The 21,728-nt window shown below is 43.3% G+C and overlaps 1 protein-coding gene across 1 annotated transcript in view; it reads left to right on the top strand.

Annotated features, from left to right (window-relative positions):
• LOC105010701 (nuclear factor of kappa light polypeptide gene enhancer in B-cells 2 (p49/p100)) overlaps positions 1-21,728 on the top strand; it is a 34,717-nt gene that overhangs the window by 3,027 nt on the left and 9,962 nt on the right. Inside the window, exons 3-10 of the mRNA XM_034292839.1 lie at positions 110-217; positions 1,495-1,689; positions 2,040-2,186; positions 4,304-4,510; positions 5,914-6,151; positions 6,557-6,672; positions 17,019-17,193; positions 18,936-18,959. Of these exons, the coding sequence (XP_034148730.1) occupies positions 110-217; positions 1,495-1,689; positions 2,040-2,186; positions 4,304-4,510; positions 5,914-6,151; positions 6,557-6,672; positions 17,019-17,193; positions 18,936-18,959 (1,210 nt within the window). The remainder of the gene's footprint in view (positions 1-109; positions 218-1,494; positions 1,690-2,039; positions 2,187-4,303; positions 4,511-5,913; positions 6,152-6,556; positions 6,673-17,018; positions 17,194-18,935; positions 18,960-21,728) is intronic.

Below are 21,728 nucleotides of genomic sequence, written 5' to 3'. Positions count from 1 at the left end.
CACACGTTCCAACTGTTGCTCTATTTTTTTTTTGCATTTCTTTCAGATTTTTGACCTTGCAACCAGCGGATTGTGTTTGTATAATACAGCTCGTTGTGTGTCATTATAGGGTTGACGGTGAGCAAGGACAAGTGGAGAGGCGAGACGATGCTGCAGTCGTCCTACAGCAGCAGGCTTCTCAATCTGGGCCAGGTCACTGGCAGCCGCTCCCCACCAGGTGGGGATGTGTTACGCAGGAAACATCATCCGCAAGACATTAGTAAACCACTAGGTCTTACCATGGTCACATGTTTCTAAATGAAGTCCCATGTGGACCAAAGATCTCAAGTGGAAGAAGACGAGTAGAGTCCAACAGCTTTTTAGAATCCAATCTGGACCTTTAGGCCTTAACGCCACCTGGTGACTAGATGGGAAATTGCAGCACACTTAAGTGTGAATTGCGGAAAATTTGAGTATTCCGACCCCTTCCCTTTTTCTACATTTTCTTACATTACAGCCTTACTCTAAAATGGATTACATAGATTTTTGTCCTCATCAATCTAAACACAATACCCATAACCACCAAGCAACAACAGGCTGCCATAAAGTTTAGCAAATTCAGCCTGATGGGTGAAGTGCTGCAGAGAGAGTTGTCCTTCTGGAAAGTTCTCCCATCTCTACACAGGAACTGTGGAGCTCTGTCAGGGTGACCACCTCCCCAGCCTAGGCCCTTCTCCCTGGATTGCTCTGGGCAGCCAACTCTAGGAATTGTTGGTGGTTCCAAACATTCTATTTAAGAATGATGGAGGCCATTTTGTTCTTGGATTTTCAATGCCGCAGGAATGTTTTGGTAACCTTCCGCAGATCTGTGCCTCGACACAATTCTATGTCGGAGCTCTATGGACAATTCCTTCGACCTGATGGCTTGGTTATTGCTCTGACATGCACTGTCATCTGTGGGACCTTATAGACCGGCGTATAGCTTTCCAAATCATGTCCAACCAATATCATTTACCACAGGTGGACTCCAAGTTGTAGAAACAACTCAAAGGTGATAAATTAATGCAAGATACACCTGAGGTACATTTTTAGTGTCATAGCAATGGGGCTGAATAGGTATGTACATTTCATTTTATTTCTTTTTAATCTTTTTTTTTTATTTGCTAATGAAATCGAAAAACACTTTTGCTTTGTCGTGATGGGGTATTGTGTGTAGATTGATAATCATCTTTTTTTATTTAATCCATTTTAGAATGAGGCTTTAAATGTGGGAAAGTGAAGGGGTGTGAATACTTTCCAAATGTACTGTATGTGGCATTGGGTGTATTATCTCCCCTTTATATTTCTCTTACTGTTCTCCTGCTGTTGTAGATGAACACACTATTTATCTGTGCTTTTGGTATAGTGTAATAATTTAAATACATTTCTGATAGTGTTCACTGATCACTAATCTCCAAACGACAAGTCAGGAAAATCCCACAAGAGCCGGCTGATTAATGCGCCTGTGTTCTGCAGCACCTCAGAATGTGAGTGGGCGGACTCTGAGGTCGCTGTGTGGTTACTTGCGTGAGAAGCATTCCCTGCTGGTGTCGCTCCCCCCTCGCAACCCTCAGAATCCCAACTCCATCCCGCACGCCCGTCTTGGGACCATGAAACCCAACATGCTAGTGCACGCGCTGCTTCGAGTCTCACACACCGAGATGTTCTCAGGTAATGAGCCTCCGTCTGGAAGGTCACGTAAACACACACACACGTCGGATTGCATTCCTTTCGTTTGTTACACAGTTTTTCCATTTCCGTCTTAGTCATATCCAGAGTGACTTCCAGTTAGTGCATACATCTAAAACGAACCAATAGTAGTAATTACACCCTGCTTGAAGAAGAAGCAGTGTGTGAAGTCAGTGTTAGAAGGAGGAGAAAAACCTCCAAAATGACAAACGTTAGTTCACAACTATTATTGTCTTTGACATGGAAAGTGGTTGATTGAGCCTACAAAGCCATTTTCATATGAGTTCTCAGACAGCAGCAGCCTGCGTGCATTGATTCTGAGTGTCCCCCAGCGTGGCGTGCTGAGGCAGAGGGCATGTCCAGGACAGGAGGAGTGCTGAAGGCTGTGCTGACTGCAGAACAGGGGGATGGACAGCAGGGGGCAGTGGTGCTCTGGGGAGCTGCGTTGACCTGGCTGCAACGGATCAACAGGAACAGAGGTAAAGTCTGAACAAGAAAGAACAAGTTGTTGTGGCTTCCGCATTTTCGAGTGTTATCAATCCCTCTACTTCTTGGGACCCGAAGTATTGCTGGTTTTAATTACAGCTCACTAAACAGGGACTGATTAGATTAGAGTTAACTTTGTCATTGAACAAGTACAGTACAACAAAATGCAGTTAGCATTTAACCAGAAGTGCAAATAGAAGAAGGCAGAAATGTACAAGTATTATGTATATTACAAGTGGAATGTATAAATGTGCATTATAGGCAAATGCAGTACAAATGGCACTACTAAATGTGCAATTAAGGCAAATGGAGGAGCAGTGTATGTTATAAGTGGGATAAATAGTTGTGCGTGTACAAATGGCAATTCTGAATGGCATTCTAAATGTGCAGTCAAGGCAAACTGAAGGTAGCATGTGCAACCTGGATGCAGGGATGGCAGAAATTAGGTGCCCAAGATAGACATGTACATTTAGGTCAAGAAATAATTGGACACTGACACAAGTTTTGTTATTTTGGCTGTTTACCAAAATATATTCAAGCTACAGTTAAATAATGAATATAGCTTTCCTTTGAGGGTAATGACATCCAAATTGGAGGAAGGGTTTAGGAATTACAGCTCTTTTTCAAGGAACCAAAAGTTATTGGACAGTTGACTCAAAAGCTGTTTCATGGACAGGTGTGGCCTATTCCTTCATTATTTATTCATCAGTTAAGCAGGTAAAAGGTCTGGAGTTGATTCTAGGTCTGACATTCGCATTTGGAAGCTGTTGCTGTGAACCCACAACATGCAGTCAAAGGAGCTCTCAATGCAAGTGAAACAGGCCATCTTTAGGCAGCAAAACAAATAAAAAAATCCATCAGATAGATAGCAGGAACATTAGGAGGGGCCAAATCAATACATTCTGAAACAAAATGAACACACTGATGAACTCTGCAACACAAAAAGGCCTGGATGTCCATGGAAGACAACAGTGGTGGATGATCATAGGATCCTTTCCATGGTAAAGAAAAATCCCTTCACAACATCCAGCCAAGTGAAGAACACACTCCAGGAGGCATATCATTATCCAAGTCTACCATAAAGAGAAGACTTCATGAGAGCAAATACAGAGGGTTCACCACAAGGTGCAAACCATTCATAAGCCTCAAGAATAGAAAGGCCAGATTGGACTTTGCCAAAGAACATAAAAAAAAACAGCCCAGATCAGGAACAGCATTCTTTGGACAGATGAAACTACAATCAACTTGTACCAGAATGATGGAAAGGGAAAAAGTATGGAGAAGGCAAAACATACTGTGAAAGCAACCCAGGAGTTATTTAAGGCAAAAAAGTGGAATATTTTGAAATAGCAGAGTCAATCACCTGATCTCAAACCGTTTGAGTATGCATTTCACCTGCTGAAGACAAAACCTACGCCAGAAAGATCCACAAACAAATAACAACTGAAGACCGCTGCAGAAAAGAATCACAAAGGAAGAAACCCAGCGTTTGGTGATGTAAATGTGTTCCAGACTTCAAGGATTCATTGCCTGCAAAGGATTCTTGACAAAGTATTAAGAATGAAAATTGTATTTACGATTGTGTTAATGTGTCCAATTACATTTGAGCCCCTGAAATAAGGGGACTGTGTATGAAAATGGTTGCAATTCCTGAATGTTTCAAATGATATTTTTGTTCATCCCTTTGAATTAACGCTGAAAGTCTGCAAGTACGATGGCAATTCTAAATATGCAATGAAGGCAAATTGAATGTGCAAGGTGCATGAGCAATTGAAATGCAGGGATAGCAGCAGGAAGGTTCCCAAGGTAGACACGTACCTGTAACAACTGAAAACTTCCATTATCAGACTTTGCAAGGCTGTGTCAGAGTAGTACAAAGGGAGTAGTGCAACCAGGGGTGGTGGTGGGGGGGGGGGGCTATGGAGAAACCGCTAAACCACACAAATTTTTTAGGTGAATGCAATTAACTACCAGGTAGAAAACAAGCCAGCAGTACTCCGGTTCCCTAGGCTCCGAGTTGAGAGCCCTTGAATCCAACTGTTTACTAGCTTGTTAGATTATGGGGTGTGAGTGAGCTGTGTGCCAAGCTGCCAACTCCCACCTTGTGCAGATGCAGTGTGGGAGTTCCGGGTTCTCCTGGTGAGGGAGAATATGATGTCAGGCCTCCTGGAGCTGCACTCAACGCCCTGGGGTTCCTGTGAGCCCATATTTCCTGATGATATGCGTGCACTGGAGTTCTACAAGCTGGGTCAAGCCAAACATACCAGCAACAGTCTGGAGATAGACCTGCATACTCTCTTGTCCCAGAAGTATACTGGTAAGCTGCAGAAAGTTTTCCCAATATAGTGCCTCTCAAAAGTATTCACCTGCCTTGGACTTTTCCACAAAGTACTGTTACAATGTGACACTAAAATGGATTGAATGAAGACTCTTTGCAACAGAATAACACAAAAGTGCAAAAAGGCAAAGAGAAATATAAAACCTGCAAATTGTTCTTAAGTAAATGTTTGGTAGAGTCACCTCTTGCAGCGAGTACGGCTATGAGTTTGGTCTCTGCCAGCTTTGCACATCTGGACAAAGCCATTCTTGCCCATTCCTATTTGTAAAATTTATCAACCTCCATTAAGTTGGACGGGGATCTTTAGGGAACAGCGGTTTTCAACCCTTTCCATGTATTCTCAATTGGATTGAGGTCCAGACTTTGCTAATCAGTCTCCCAGTACCTCATGCTAAGAGGCATCCCCATAGCATGATGCTGCCATGACCATGCTTCACAGTAGGGATGGTGTTCTCAGGATGATGTGAGATTTTTTGGCTTGTGCCCAACATAGTGCTTAACATTTAGGACAAAAAGCTATTTTTTTGGTCTCATCAGACTGTAGAATCTTCTTTCACTTGGCTTCAGTCTCTAAAATTGACAACTCTCCCATGAAGACTTTTTTTTGTGAATCTTTTGGCCTATTGTTGCAGTATGCACAGTGTCTTCCAGCTTAGCTGTGGAAGATTTGTATCTCCTCTTGGTGGCTTTCCTGAATAGTGATTTCCTTAACTGGATACTCATTTGAGGACTTCCTCTTCCACACAGAACACTGCTGTGCCATATTCTCTCTCTGTCTTAATAATGGACTATAATGTGCTCTGGGGGATATTCAACACCTTGGAAATTTTCTAACATCCTACCCCTGTTTGGTGTTTTTTGAAGAACCTTGTTCCAGATTTGATTTGAATGTTGTTTCATTTTTATTATGTAATATCTATCTGTTAACAGTTCAACTAACCAACTTTGGGACCTCCCAGAGACTGGTGTATTTATCGTAATTGCACACAGGTACTCAATTCAATGTATTATGTGACTTCTAAAGACAGATGGTTGCACCACAGTTCATTCAGGTTTGTCGAAGCAAAGGGGGTGAAGACTTATACTATCAATTCTTTTCCTGTTTCATATTTCTTAATAATTTAGAACCAATAATTTGCAGATTTTTCAGGCTTTTTTTGTTGTTGTGTTAATCAGTGGCAAAAAAAATCCATTTTATGTGGATGTAAGTCTTATCGTTAAATATGGGTTAAATATGCATTTACAAACCTGGGTCTTGTCTTCCAGGTTTGTAAATGCATTTCTGTATTTAAAAGTAGCACAGCCAGTGAAAACAATGGCTTGTCTCACAAACTACATTGAAGATGTTAACCTCCTACACTGGTGACTTGTTCTCTTCTAAGGCGATGTGGAACTGAGAGTTCACATCACAGCTTTCCAGTTCCAAGGAAGCCGGTCCCAGAATACACTGCAGCAGATCGACAACGACACTTCGTTGGAAAGGATCCTCGACACTGTGTCTGGTGATATCACGTTCACGGGTTGCGGCCGCTGTGCTGCCGAGCTGGACACTGATGACAATGGGATCTACTGTCCCTGTTACCCTTGCCTGCCCCATACAGGAGTAAGACGCTATTACCGGTCAGTCCCACAACACTGGGCCTCTCATAGCAACATTGGATTACATAGCGTGTATACAGAGAGTCCTCAATAATACTTCACTCACTGACTTCCATTACCTTGGTGAACGTGTTCACTTCTCAGGCTTATCAAATAAATGTATCAAATTGAGAGAATTAACCAGTCGCTGACTCAAGCAGCCAGTGTAGCTCAAATTTCAACAGAGGGGATTGTGTCAATTGCAAACAGGCCATTGCGTGTGGTGAAGTGGCCATTTGGAAGTGAAATCTGCAGTAAAACATCAGCAGCAGAGTGGCTTGGGTTTGCAGTTTGTAATCTGATTCCTTTTCAAGGTCTGATCCCAAACGTGTGTGACACTGCTACAAGACTGGGAGTCCGTTAACTGACTTCCTCTATTCACCTCAGGCCAGTTCTGCTGACGGTAAAGGATGGGGAGAGCCAGGTATGTGTCCATGTGCCACCTGTCCTGTTGCAAAAGATCCTCCTGAATACTCCTCCTGACAAACTGGGCAAGACTGTGGGTAAGTTGATGAGTGTCCCTTCATCTGTCTTTCTCCCTTTGTCTTCCCTGTCCTTTCTGTCTTCCCACATTCCTGCAGTCATATATCAGAGGAGCGTATGTTCACTAACTGACATGTACACAGTCTGAATTTTGTGTAATAGTGCAGCTAGTGACAGACACAATTTAGAGAGAATACACAAACATACTGTAGATACGCAAAGTTTACATACTGCTACTATATACACTAATATATACACTAATCCTAAAGGATTATTAGGAACACCTGTTCAATTTCTCATTAATGCAATTATCTAATCAGCCAATCACATGGCAGTTGCTTCAATGCATTTAGGGGTGTGGTCCTGGTCAAGACAATCTCCTGAACTCCTAACTGAATGTCAGAATGGGAAAGAAAGGTGATTTAAGCAATTTTGAGCGTGGCATGGTTGTTGGTGCCAGACGGGCCGGTCTGAGTATTTCACAATCTGCTCAGTTACTGGGATTTTCACGTACAACCATTTCTAGGGTTTACAAAGAATGGTGTGAAAAGGAAAAAACATTCAGTATGCAGCGGTCCTGTGGGCGAAAATGCCTTGTTGATGCTAGAGGTCAGAGGAGAATGGGCCGACTGATTCAAGCTGATAGAAGAGCAACTTTGACTGAAATAAATCCACTTGAGGTATGCAGCAAAGCATTTGTGAAGCCACAACATGCACAACCTTGGGGCGGATGGGCTACAACAGCAGAAGACCCCACCGGGTACCACTCATCTCCACTACAAATAGGAAAAAGAGGATACAATTTGCACGAGCTCACCAAAATTGGACAGTTGAAGACTGGAAGAATGTTGCCTGGTCTGATGAGTCTGGATTTCTGTTGAGACATTCAGATGGTAGAGTCAGAATTTGGTGTAGACAGAATGAGAACATGGATCCATCATGCCTTTTTCTTGGCACACTTTAGGCCCCTTAGTGCCAATTGGGCATCGTTTAAATGCCAAAGCCTACCTGAGCATTGTTTCTGACCATGTCCATCCCTTTCTGACCACCATGTACCCATCCTCTGATGGCTACTTCCAGCAGGATAATGCACCATGTCACAAAGCTCGAATCATTTCAAATTGGTTTCTTGAACATGACAATGAGTTCACTGTACTGGAATGGCCCCCACAGTCACCAGATCTCAACCCAATAGAGCATCTTTGGGATGTGGTGGAACGGGAGCTTCCATCAACTGCAAGATTCTATCCTATCAATATGGGCCAACATTTCTAAAGAGAGCTTTCAGCACCTTGTTGAATCAATGCCACGTAGATTTAAGGCAGTTCTGAAGGCGAAAGGGGGTCAAACACAGTATTAGTATGGTGTTCCTAATAATCCTATAGGTGAGTGTATACACAAATGCTGGATAATGACATGAGTGGTTGTTGTGATGGTAATTCCATCGATCGACACCCTTAAATAAGGAAGTACAGAGACGAAATTCTCTGGGCACAATTAACAGTTTTATTAATCATTTGCAAATAAGAGAGACGCGTCAAACACTTACCAACATAATCGTCCAAGGAGTCTCTGACTCCATACATGCACAATCCGTATTTATTACAGTGAAAAGGGGTGTGGTAAGTTGTTGCCCATCTGTCTTGTGTCACAAAGGCTTTACCCAAAGGGCGGGCTGTCCCTCAACCTTATCCGTCCTGCCATAATGTTTACTGTTGTGTTTACCTAAAGGGGCAAGCTATCCTCCCCCACATGGGTAACCTTTTCAACTGTAGGAGAAGACTCACAGCATCTGGACAAACAACATTATAGGCAGCTTTACGATTAAACCTATAATCTACTGGTGCCGGTCAAGGATGCTCCCCTAGGACAAATACCAGAACCCCTCTTTCACGCTCCTCTACCCACCTAAACATGGGTACTCAGTACTTTAACTAGTAACTCATTCATACATGCATAGGACCAAGAATACATCAGTTCAAGAATTTCCACAACATTGTCTGTGTGTCTGTGCGTGTACGTACACAGCTCCAGAAACAGCGAAGAGACCACTGCACCGAAGGGTTAAAATTAAGAGACCACTGCAAATGTAATGCTTCTGTTCCTCACTCAAAACTTTCCTTTTCAACTTTTTTGGAAAGGAAAGAAAAAGGTGCAGTGGTCTCTTAATTTTTTCCGGACCTGTATTTATGAACTGAGGGGTTTAAAATCTAAATTCTGACCGGTGAAAAGCGCGCGCGCGTGCGCGTGCGCGTGCGTGTGCGTGTGCGTGTGCGTGTGCGTGTGCGTGTGCGTGTGTGTGTGTGTGTGTGTACCCACCCTGGATTTGGCATCACAGCACCTGATTCTGTTGCTAACTGGTTTAAAAATAGCAATAAGGGATCTCTGGGGTTAGTGGTTTATTACCAATGTACCACGGCTAAGTTCTGTCTCCTGGGACTGTTGCATTGTGCATAAGAACAGCTCTTAGCTGTTCTATTTTAGCCATATACCACATCTCCTTGTGCACTAGTGCTTAAATATACAGTGTACTCTGTAATTATTGGGACAGTGAAGCATTTTTTTGTTGTTTTGGCTTCATACTTCTATAGTTTGGTATACAACAAAATTTAAAAAAATAATGGGGTTAAAGTATAGATTCTGTCACTTCTTAGCAGTTAGCTGTGTCACTGCGAGACCAGGCTTTTAATCCTGCTTGTGGATTGGCCCAGGGGACCCATGAAGAGTGATGCAACTGCCCAGCACTGTTCAGGTTTGGGGGGTTTAGTAATTAAATACGGTTGGCTTGTCTCATCACACTGTAGCCATTTCTTGTGGCGGATTGTTCACTTGTGAGCCAAATCGAGTTGGAAGGCAATATAAAGTGTTCCTTCAAGCTTGTAATGATTCTAGTCTAGACTTCCTGGTTGAGCCAACAATGTGATAAGAACCACAGCGACACAATACTTTGTATACACAGATTTCAATGTCAACTGCCTTGAGTCTGCTGAGAGTTTTTGCAATAAAGCAGGTCGTTGATCACAAATTATAGCTTTGTGTGTATACAAACCTGAATATTAACCACACCCATATAATTTGTTTAATATATAATTTGCATTTAATTGTACTGTACTTGTTTAATGACAGTTTTATCAAAATTAATATTAAACATCTGTCATAGGGCACTAGGTAGAATATAATTAGTTTTTGAAAACCCTGTAACATACCATACCATACCATCTTCTTCCGCTTATCCGGGGCCGGGTCGCGGGGGCAGCAGTCTAAGCAGGGATGCCCAGACTTCCCTCTCCCCAGACACTTCCTCTAGCTCTTCCGGGGGGACACCGAGGCGTTCCCAGGCCAGCCGGGAGACATAGTCCCTCCAGCGTGTCCTAGGTCTTCCCCGGGGTCTCCTCCCGGTGGGACGGGACCGGAACACCTTCCCAGGAAGGCGTTCCGGAGGCATCCGAAAAAGATGCCCAAGCCACCTCAGCTGACCCCTCTCGATGTGGAGGAGCAGCGGCTCTACTCTGAGCTCCTCCCGGGTGACAGAGCTTCTCACACTATCTCTAAGGGATCGCCCGGCCACCCTGCGGAGAAAGCTCATTTCGGCCGCCTGTATCCGGGATCTTGTCCTTTCGGTCATGACCCAAAGCTCATGACCATAGGTGAGAGTAGGAACATAGATTGACTGGTAAATCGAGAGCTTCGCCTTGCGGCTCAGCTCTTTCTTCACCACGACAGACCGATACATCGACTGCATTACTGCAGAAGCTGCACTGATCCGTCTGTCAATCTCCCGTTCCATCCTTCCCTCACTCGTGAACAAGACCCCTAGATACTTAAACTCCTCCACTTGAGGCAGGCACTCTCCACCAACCTGAAGTGGACAAGCCACACTTTTCCGTCTGAGGACCATGGCCTCGGATTTGGAGGTACTGATTTTCATCCCCACCGCTTCACACTCGGCTGCAAACCGTCCCAGTGCATGCTGAAGGTCCTGGTTTGAAGGGGCCAACACGACAACATCATCCGCAAAGAGCAGAGACGAAATCGTGTGGTCCTCAAATCTGACACCCTCCGGCCCCTGGCTGCGCCTAGAAATTCTGTCCATAAAAACTATGAACAGAACCGGCGACAAAGGGCAGCCCTGCCGGAGTCCAACATGCACTGGGAACAAGTCTGACTTACTGCTGGCAATGCGGACCAAGCTCCTGCTTCGGTCGTACAGGGACCTGACAGCCTTTAGCAAAGGACCCAGGACCCCTTATTCCCGAAGCACTCTCCACAGGATGCTGCGAGGGACACCATCGAATGCCTTCTCCAAATCCACAAAACACATGTGGATTGGTTGGGCAAACTCCCATGAACCCTCCAGCACCCCGTAGAGGGTATAGAGCTGCTCCAGTGTTCCACGGCCCGGACGAAAACCACACTGTTCCTCCTGAATCCGAGGTTCTACTATCGGCCGTATTCTCCTCTCCAGAACCCTGGCATAGACTTTCCCGGGGAGGCTGAGAAGTGTGATCCTCCTATAGTTCTTAAAAAGAGGCACCCCGGTCTGCCATCCCAGAGGCACTGTCCCCGACCGCCACACGATGTTGCACAGCCGTGTCAACCAAGACAGCCCCACAACATCCAGAGACTTGAGGTACTCAGGGCGGATCTCATCCACCCCCGGTGCCTTGTCACCGAGGAGTTTCTTGACTACCTCTGTGACTTCAGCCCGGGTGATGGACGAGTCCACCTCTGAGCCCTCATCCTCTGCTTCCTCAATGGAAGACGTGACGGCGGGATTGAGGAGATCCTCGAAGTACTCCTTCCACCGCCCGACGACATCCCCAGTTGAGGTCAACAGCTGCCCACCTCTACTGTAAACAGCGTTGGTAGGGCACTGTTTCCCTCTCCTGAGGCGCCGGATGGTTTGCCAGAATCTCTTCGAGGCCAGCCGATCGTCCTTCTCCATGGCCTCACCGAACTCCTCCCAGGCCTGAGTTTTTGCCTGCACAACCACCCGGGCTGCAGTCCGCTTGGCCTGCTGGTACCCGTCAGCTGCTTCAGGAGTCCCACAAGCCAACCAGGCCTGATAGGACTCCTTCTTCAGCTTGACAGCATCCCTTACTTCCGGTGTCCACCACCGGGTTCGGAGATTGCCGCCTCGACAGGCACCGGAGACCTTATGGCCACAGCTCAGAGCGGCCGCTTCGACAATGGCGGTGGAGAACATGGTCCACTCGGACTCAATATCTCCAGCCTCCCTCGGGATCCAGTCGAAGCTCTGCCGGAGGTGGGAGTTAAAGATCTCTCTGACAGGAGACTCGGCCAGACGTTCCCAGCAGACCCTTACAGTACGCTTGGGTCTGCCGAGTCTGTCCAGCTTCCTCCCCCGCCATCGGATCCTACTCACCACCAGGTGGTGATCAGTTGACAGCTCCGCCCCTCTCTTCACCCGAGTGTCCAAGACATACGGCCGCAGGGTAGATGAAACGACAACACAGTCGATCATCGACCTGCGGCCTAGGATGTCCTGGTGCCACGTGCACTGATGGACACCCTTATGCTTGAACATGGTGTTCGTTATGGACAAACTGTGACTAGCACAGAAGTCCAATAACTGATCACCGCTCAGGTTCAGATCAGGGGGGCCGTTCCTCCCAATCACGCCCCTCCAGGTGTCACTGTCATTGCCCACTTGGGCGTTGAAGTCCCCCAGTAGAACGATAGAGTCCCTAGTCGGAGCACTTTCCAGCACCCCTCCCTGAGACTCCAAGAAGGTTGGGTACTTTGCACTGCCGTTCGGCCCGTAGGCACAAACAACAGTGAGAGACCTATCCCCAACCCGTAGGCGCAGGGAAACGAGCCTCTCGTCCACCGGGGTAAACTCCAACACATGGCGGCAGAGCTGGGGAGCTATAAGGAAACCCACACCAGCCCGCCGCCTCTCACCATGGGCAACTCCAGGGTGGTGAAGAGTCCATCCTCTCTCAAGGAGTGTGGTTCCAGAGCCCAAGCTGTGCGTAGAGGTGATCCCGACTACCTCTAGTCGGAACCTCTCAATCTCTCGCACGATCTCAGGCTCCTTCCCCGCCAGCGAGGTGACGCCTGTGGATTTTTAAATTGCAAAAATGTCTGTGTAAATAGTCAATGAGATTGTTAGCTGTCACGTGGATGCACTGAGCAGGCTAGATACTGAGCCATGGGGAGCAAAAAAGCACTGTCAAAAGACCTGTGTGACAAGTAGGGGTGTAACGATTAATTTTAACCACGATTCGATTCGTATCACGATTCGTGGTTGTCGATACGATTCAAGGCCGATAATGGTTAATTTAGAACGATACGATCCGAAACGATTCAGTGACTTGAAATCGATTCAGTATCTTTTCAGCCAAAAATTCAACCCGTTTGACTGAAATAAAATACCTGGATACTGGACAGTGCAGGTGAAGTTTCCTAGATTCCTGTTATTTTTGTAAGGGAATCAGGTATCAATTAATTAGGGATATAAACAAACAAGTAAACAACAATTAATGGCAAATGCATTCACATTTTATTTGAATAAAGTGCAACCAACACTTTAGGTTGAATTAACAGGAAATTAAAATGTACTGCTCTCATTTTCAATATTCAATACATTTTCAATAAAAGTACAGTAAGTGCAACCAACATTTCAACAGTAGGTTTACCTGCTACTTGTGCTTTTGTTTTTCAACATAAAAATACTACTATATTACTATCAAAAATAAAGTGCAACCAACATCTCTTCAGGTTGAATTAACAGTAGGTTTACCTGCTACTTTTGCTGTTGTTTTTCAACATAGAAATACTACTATATTCATATCAAAAATAAAGCGCAACCAGCATCTCTTCAGGTTGAATTAACAGTAGGTTTACCTGCTACTTTTGCTGTTGTTTTTCAACATAGAAATAATACAAATACAGTACTAATATCAAAAATAAAGTGCAACCAACATTTCTTCAGGTTGAATTAACAGTAGGTTTACCTGCTACTTTTGCTGTTGTTTTTCAACATAGAAATAATACAAATACAGTATTAATATCAAAAATGAAGTGCAACCAACACTTTCCACACACTGGACCGCAATGGTGGCTTGATAATTTCTCGCTCGTCGGCTTCTCCTCTGCCATCTGCCATGCTATGTTTTGTTGTCTTTGCGCTGCTGCTGGCCCGGGGCGATGACGTCACGGATAGGTAGACTGAATCGAGTAACGTTTATCGCCTTTATCATTAAAAGTGCTAAGAAAAAACATTCCTATAAAGTCTGACGTGCTTAAATCCAATGGGTTATTTCATAGTATCGATACAATCGATTGATTACATTTTAAAACGATGTTAGATCGATATATATCGTCCGGAATGCCAACTTGCTGAGCACAGATCGATGTAGTTGGATCATAGGAATATATATTGATACATCGATGTAGTAGATGGATCGTTACACCCCTAGTAACAAGGTAATGGAACTTTATAAAGATGGAAAAAAAGATAAAGATATCCAAAGCCTTGTAAATGCCAGTCAGTACTGTTCAATCACTTATTAGGAAGTGGAAACTTCAGGGATCTCTTGATACCAAGCCAAGGTCCGGTACAGTGAGAAAGATTTCAGCCAAAACTGCCAGAAAAATGTTCGGGATACAAAGAAAAACCCACAGGTAACCTCAGGCGAATGCTCTGGAAAAAGACGGTGTGGTTGTTTCAAGGAGCACAATACGACGATACTTGAACAAAAACTAAATGGTCGAGTTGCCAGAAAGAAGCCTTTACTGCACCAGTGACACAATAAAGCCTGGTTACAGGTGACTGGTTATGCCCGACAACACCTTGACACACATCACATCATCTGGCACACTGTTATTTGGAGTGATGAGACTAAAATAGAGCTTTATGGTCACAACCGTAAGTGCTATGTTTGGAGAGGGGTCAACAAGGCCTGATGTTTCGGGGGTCTTTGAGCTCTAAAGGCACGGCAATCTTGTGAAAATGTATGGCAAGCTCTTGTACTTTCCAGCACGACAATGACCCTAAGCTTTAGGCCAAGTTGACCCTCTAGTGGTTACAGCAGAAAAAGGTGAAGGTTCTGGAGTGGCCATCACAGTCTCCTGGCCGTAATATCATTGAGCCACTCTGGGAAGATCTCAAACGTGCGGTTCATTCAAGATGACCAAAGACTTTGCATGACATGGAGGCATTTTGCCAAGACGACTGGGCAGCTATACCACCTGCAAGAATTCGGGGCCTTATAGACAACTACTACAAAAGACTGCACCCTGTCATTGATGCTAAAGGGGGTAATACACAGTATTAAGAACTAAGGGTATGCAGACTTCTTTTATGTTTTCTTGTATGATTGTGCCGTTCCGTTATGACCTACAGTTGAATGTGAACCCCATAATAAATAAAAGACGTGTTTGCCTGCTCACTCATGTTTTCTTTACAAATGGTACATTTATTACCAATTCTCATAGGGTATGCAAACTATTGAGCACAACTGTAAATCCAAATTAATATATTTTTTAGTCAACTTGGGGCAAAATGACCTAAAAAGAGGTTGCTATGCAGGCCTGGCAGAGCACCACAAGGGAAGATACCCACCACCTGGTGGTATCAATGGTTCGCAGACTTGAAGCAGCTAATACAACCTAATAAAATGTGACCCAAATACTAAACAGAATTTAGCATGTTTAATTTGGACATATTAATCTGTCACAAAACATTTGGTGACCTGAAATAAGGTTATAAAAATTTTCATTTTTTAATTGTGAAACCCTAAAATAAACTCTGAGAATCAATACTTTTACTCTAATTGTTTGATTTTCAAACCATTGATCAATAGCGTATAGAGCCAAAATAACAAATGATTAGCTTTTCTAATAATTTCAGAGGGTATTACTTTTGGAAAATGTTAAGACCTCATCACTTTCTCCATGTTGTTTTATGGACTTAATTTATAATAGATTTGTGTCTTTCTTTGGTATCAATCTATACACAATACCCCTTAATTACAAAGCAAAAGAACTGTTTGAAATTTGTGCACATTTATTGAAAAAAAGTCATGTATTGCCATGACACTCCCAAATTGAGGTTAGAGGCATCCTGTGTCCTTTGATCATCCTTCATGTCTCTACAAATTGATTGGAGTGGCTAATTCAATTGATTGAACATGATTTAGAAATGCACACCGGTCTATAAGGTCCTACACTTCACAGTGCATGTCCATGGAACTCTCCTTAGGCCTCTGAGAATTACAGTTAGGTTTGGAAATCATTGGATACTGATTGTTATTTTGTCTGTTTACCAAAATATATTAAATAATGCATATGGACTTAAAGCGCAGTCTCTCAGCATTAATTTGAGGGTATTCACATCCAAACTGGAGGAAGGGTTTAGGAATTATATGTAGACCCCTCTTTTTCAAGGGACTATACCTAATTGGACGACTGACTCAAAAGCTGTTTCATGGACGGGTGTGGGCAATTCCTTCATTATTTCTTTATTAATTAAGCAGATAAAAGGTCGGGAGTTGATTCCATGTATGCCATTCTCATTTGGAATCTGTTGCTATGACTAGGCCATCCTTAGGCTGCAAAGAATTCATTTGGTACATTCTGAGAAAATAATGCACAACAGCCAAGTGAAGAACACTATCCAGGAAGTAGGCATATCATTTTCCAAGTCTACCATAAAGAGAAGACTTCACAAGAGCAAATATAAAGGGTTCACCACAAGGTGCAATAGATCAGTCATAGATCTGGGGAGCAGTTCCAGGGGCACAGTGGACTCCACCAGTGTGAAACCTCCAAGACTCTTCCTAGAGCTGGCAGTCCAGTCAAACTAAGTACCCGGGTTAAAAGGTTTGTGAAGCATGGGGATGATTCTCAACAGCAGGGACTGGTAGAATGGGAGCAAAATACAGAGAGGTGGAATACCGGGTCTGACCATGGTCTGGACTTGAACCCAATAGAACATCACAGCTCCCCATCCATTCTGACCGAGCTTGTGAGGATGTGCAAGGAAGAATGTGAGAAACTGCCCAAATCCAAATGTTTAAAGATGATGGAGGCATACTTAAGAAGAAAAGCTGTGATAGCTACCAAAAGCACTTCTACAAAGTACTCAAGTAAAGAATCTATAAAAAATTATTGCACATTTTTTTTGAAAATGTTTTCTGTTTTTGCTTGTGGGGTATTGTCTGTAGATTGATGCCAAAAAACTACAAATTCAATCTATAACAAAAAAATATGTTGAATGGTTAGGGGTCTGAGCACCTTCCAGAGGTATTGTACGTTATATGGATTTAGAGTTTTTGGACAATTTTACTTTAAGTATAGTATGTCTCCACACTCACACAGTGTTTGATCTCTTCCACAGCCCCAGGATCAGATGTCAGGTTTGTCCAAGTAGTGGCTGACAGAATCCACTCCTTACTGTCTGTTCCCAGGCGCACCTTCCTCCTGACAGTCCGCAGCCACTTCGTGTGTGATGAGAACAGTGTCCCCACTGCCCAGGACTTCCTGCTAATGGATTTACATGACTCCAAATCATCTCTCACTTGAATTAACAGTGTCGGATGTAGGACTATACATATATTTCTATGCAAATAGGCAACAAAGTATCCTGACAGTGTTATCAAACCTCCCCATAAATGATTTTTGGTATGGTATTGTTTTCTTTGAACACTTCATCTGGATATGGTAAACATAGAAAACCTTTCCCAAAGCTTGCTTTCACTTCTCAAAACTCACTTTAAACAAGTCTACATTCTCGAGGAAAGTTCTGGGAACTAATAAAACAATTTGAGCTCTATGGCAATAAAGATCAGCACTTAGTTTACTCACACCAAAGCGTAGGATTCAATGGAAAGAACACCATAGCTATATACAAAGATGCAGGAGAGTTTTTAATGTTGTGGGTTTGCCTGAGGCACATTATCATGTGTTAAACTGAGTCTCAGAGTCCAGTGTCTTAAAACTGAGTCGTCATTATAGGATGTGTGGCTTTTAGCAAGAACCCCAAACAAATCAACAAGCACCTGGTTAAGAGATGCTAGATCGTTCTGTGTCTAGCAAAGAGTATCAATCTGAATCACGTCCATAACTTGATGAGAGCTAAAGAAAAACAGCTCTTTCTGGAGTGCATAACTCAAAAATAATTTTAGCATTTGGCTGTTAGAAGTTGGCCACATTGCCTGTAAAATGTGGAGCAAGCTCATGGGTGACTACAAGTGTCTGTTTGCAGTCACCTTGGCCAAAGGCTGTACAACCAAATACTAGTTGTAGGGTATCTGTGTGTGGAGGTTTGTATTCTTCTTTTCTAAATTAAAAGCTAAATATAAGTTCACAAAAATGTAATTGGTTCAGCAATTCAGGAGTCCAGTGAGCAAACTTGTTTTCTTCTATTCACCTAAAACGAAATAAGCAATAATTTAAGAAAATTCTTCCATGTAGGTACTATTTTACTATGTGCATTTGTTTGTGTTGTATGAATTGGTGAGAATATATTTTTCCATGTAAAATAAATACGTTTTTTACTTATTAGTTTTATTCGTTTATCGAAAAACTATTGATTATTTGCCACACTTGCAAATTAGGGCGGGGAATTTATTGTCAGGACAATTCCCACAACCAATCGGTAGCTCAAGTTTTACTCATGTGTGCGGAATTCCCCCAGCACTGAGGGGCTTTCCAGTTGACTTGATAGTCACTCTAGGCTATCAGCCGTTCATAACAGATTTAGTACATTGTTAGAAATCAGTTGAAATCGATGGTGAAACACATGGAACAAATCCAGGATTTGAGCCGATAGTGAACACTGCACAGTGCTTTGTATTCTGTGCGCAAACGCCCTGACATTTCACGATCGGTTTGATCGACTGAAGCAGCAGTGCTGGCTGGTTCTCTACGTAGAGGCCGTTGGATTTCAGAGGGCTTCAGAAGAGTTGTACGGTAAGGAAGTTGGTGAATAGTGTTTTGTTTCAATTTCATAAAGCTCTTTCATTATGCTAGGTACTGACAATTTTCATTGATAGTCTGCTATGCATTCTAATTAGTTCAGAATTGTTTAAAGGGATAGTGGGTAGGTGATTTGGCCGCTTCTCAGCAACCAGAGCCTGGAAATTCCCGTGTTAGACTGCTGTACTATTTGGAAGACACTTGTGGAGGATGGATACACGGGCGGTGGAATTATGTTGTTATACCCATAGGAAATACCCAGTCGACTAATCGTAACTTTCTTTTAAGGTAGGGAGCTAACAGTGACCGTGATACATCATCTATGAAATATTAACAGCATCATCATGTCTGGAGCAGTGAGGTATGTACTGTTTAGGCGTTGAACTTGTCAGTTAGTTGTGTACACAGCTTGACGGGACAGTTGATTGTCCTGTACATTTATTGTGGACTGAACAATGGGTCAGGGCCAGAAGTATCTAGAGTTTTATCCTCATGGAAAAACGTTTTTATCCAGCATTACCTTCTTGAAATTACACTTATTTTGCCAGGGGTGAATATAAAATATGGAATTTGGTTATTGGCTAATTGACACTCTCCCATTGAAAAACAGCAGGTGAAGGTTTGCTGATATGCTTGCAAATGGATAAATATCACAATGTATTTTAAAACGTCAGTTAGTATATTAATTCATTTTTCATCATTTACATGGTCAAAGACCTGCTAATTGCCAAATGACTGCAATGTCTGTAGGTGGAGGCGAGTTTGCAGACAGTGAAGTGTGTTGTAAGGAATGGACTTAAAACATACCTCATGAGTGTTCATGTTTTGGTGTAAATGCAGGTCACGCACTTTTCTGACTTAAGATGTTTTGTTGTTCTCTAGCTGACATGATAGCTCAGGCAGAGCAGACCCAAAAGCAGAATCTGGGCAGAGTTTAGAAGAGATTAGAACATAGCGGGATTTCATCTGATGCTTATGCAAGGCAATTTATCCAGGAAATTTGGCATGGTGTTTACTTCCGTTTTACATTACATTAATTACAGTAATGAATGTAATGTACAGTATCTCACAAAGTGAGTATAACCCTCACATTTGTGCAAATATTTGATTATATCTTTTCATGTGACAACACTGAAGAAATGACACTTTGCTACAATGTAAAGTAGTGTGTACAGCTTGTATAACAGTGTAAATTTGCTGTCTCCTCAAAATTACTCAACACACAGCCATTAATGTCTAAACCGCTGGAAATATAAGTGAAAATGTCCAAATTGGGCCCAATTAGCCATTTTCCCTCCCCGGTGTCATGTGACTTGTTAGTGTTACAAGGTCTCAGGTGTGAATGGGGAGCAGGTGTGTTAAATTTGGTGTCATCGCTCACACACTCCCTCATACTGGTCACTAGAAGTTCAACATGGCACCTCATGGCAAAGAACTCTCTGAGTTCTACATAAAAAGGTTATAAGAAGAACCCCGAAACTGAGCTGCAGCATGGTGGCCAAGACCATACGGTGGCCAGGTTCCACTCAGAACAGGCCTCACCATGTTCGGCCAAAGAAGTTGAGTGCACATGCTCAGCGTCATATCCAGAGGTTGTCTTTGGGAAATAGACGTATGAGTGCTGCCAGCATTGCTGCAGAGGTTGAAGGGGTGGGGGGGGGGTCAGCCTGTCAGTGCTCAGACCATACACTGCACACTGCATCAAATTGGTCTGCATGGCTGTGGTCCCAGTAGAAAGCCTCTTCTGAAGATGATGCACAAGAAACCCCGCAAACAGTTTGCAAACTAAGGACAAGGATTACTGGAACCATGTCCTGTGGTCTGATGAGACCAAGATAAACGTATTTGGTTCAGATGGTGTCAAGCGTGTGTGGTAGCAACCAGGTGAGGAGTACAAAGACAAGTGTGTCTTGCCTACAGTCAAGCATGGTGGTGGGAGTGTCATGGTCTGGGGCTGCATGAGTGCTGCCGGCACAGGGGAGCTACAGTTGATTTGAAGGAGCCATGAGTGCCAACGTATTGTGATATACTGAAGCAGAGCATGATCCCCTCCCTCCGGAGACTGGGCCAAATGGCAGTTTTCCAACATGATAACGACCCCAAACACACCTCCAAGACGATCATTTCTTCAGTGTTGTCACATGAGAAGATATAATAAAATATTTACCAACATGTGAGGGGTGTACTCACTTGTGAGATACTGTATATCTCTCAGTATACTGTACTTTAATGGGATCAGGCGGCCCGTGCGTGGCAGTAAATACTGGTTTTAATGAGAGCAGTGGTGGAATTGGTGCACACTTAAGGATGTATACCTTTTTGCGATGTGCGTATGCAAACAGTTACAATTGTTTTTCTGTGGAACTACATATTTTATTGAGGAACCAATGTCATTTGACACATTTGCAGAGCTGGCTAATGAAAATCTAAATAAAAGTTTCCTGTGTTTCAGACGATGACACATTCTTCAGGTACTTTCTGCCCAGCTCTAGCAGATGTGTTAATACGCAGTGTTCACAGTGCTAGATCAAGTCTGTCTCAGATGTCGTGGTTGTGCTGCTGGGGTAGTATTGTTGGCGGCATCAATAAACAGTTACCTGTTCTGGTTTGTACACAGATGTATATAGACAATTCTCTTATGTCACTTGGAATCTAATCTAAATGGATGGTTAAAAAGATCTTAGTTCTTCATTTTTGATTACCAATATCACATCAGACATCCTGTCAATTTATCAGAGACGTGACAGTTTGCATGCGACAATGCAAAACCTCCTGCTAGTCCTATACATAAAAAAACCTGGGCGAACCCCACCTAAGTCAGAGTAGAAGACACCCTGGTTTTCATACAAAACGAAGGAGGCAGTTTTACAAGAAGTTAGTTTGGATTTTAAGGGTAAAGGATATGCTTAATATATCATTGAAGAATAAGGGGCCACCCTGTTTTGGCAGGGATTTTCCCTGTTATTCAGAATAGATTGACTGTTTTTGGCTATTGAACTTTCACTATGAGGATTACCATCGATTTACAAGTCAGGATATTTTTCCAAGTAGCCTGATTCTCTAGTACCCAGTTCAATTGGAATTTCCAAAAACCTGATCTCCATGAACATTTACGATTATTCCCTGGTAG

This window comes from Esox lucius, chromosome 6 (genome assembly GCF_011004845.1).
Source record: "Esox lucius isolate fEsoLuc1 chromosome 6, fEsoLuc1.pri, whole genome shotgun sequence".
NCBI classification, from domain to species: Eukaryota; Metazoa; Chordata; class Actinopteri; order Esociformes; family Esocidae; genus Esox; species Esox lucius.
Note: the sequence above shows the minus strand (reverse complement) of the source record. Positions and strands in the feature narration are given on the sequence as shown.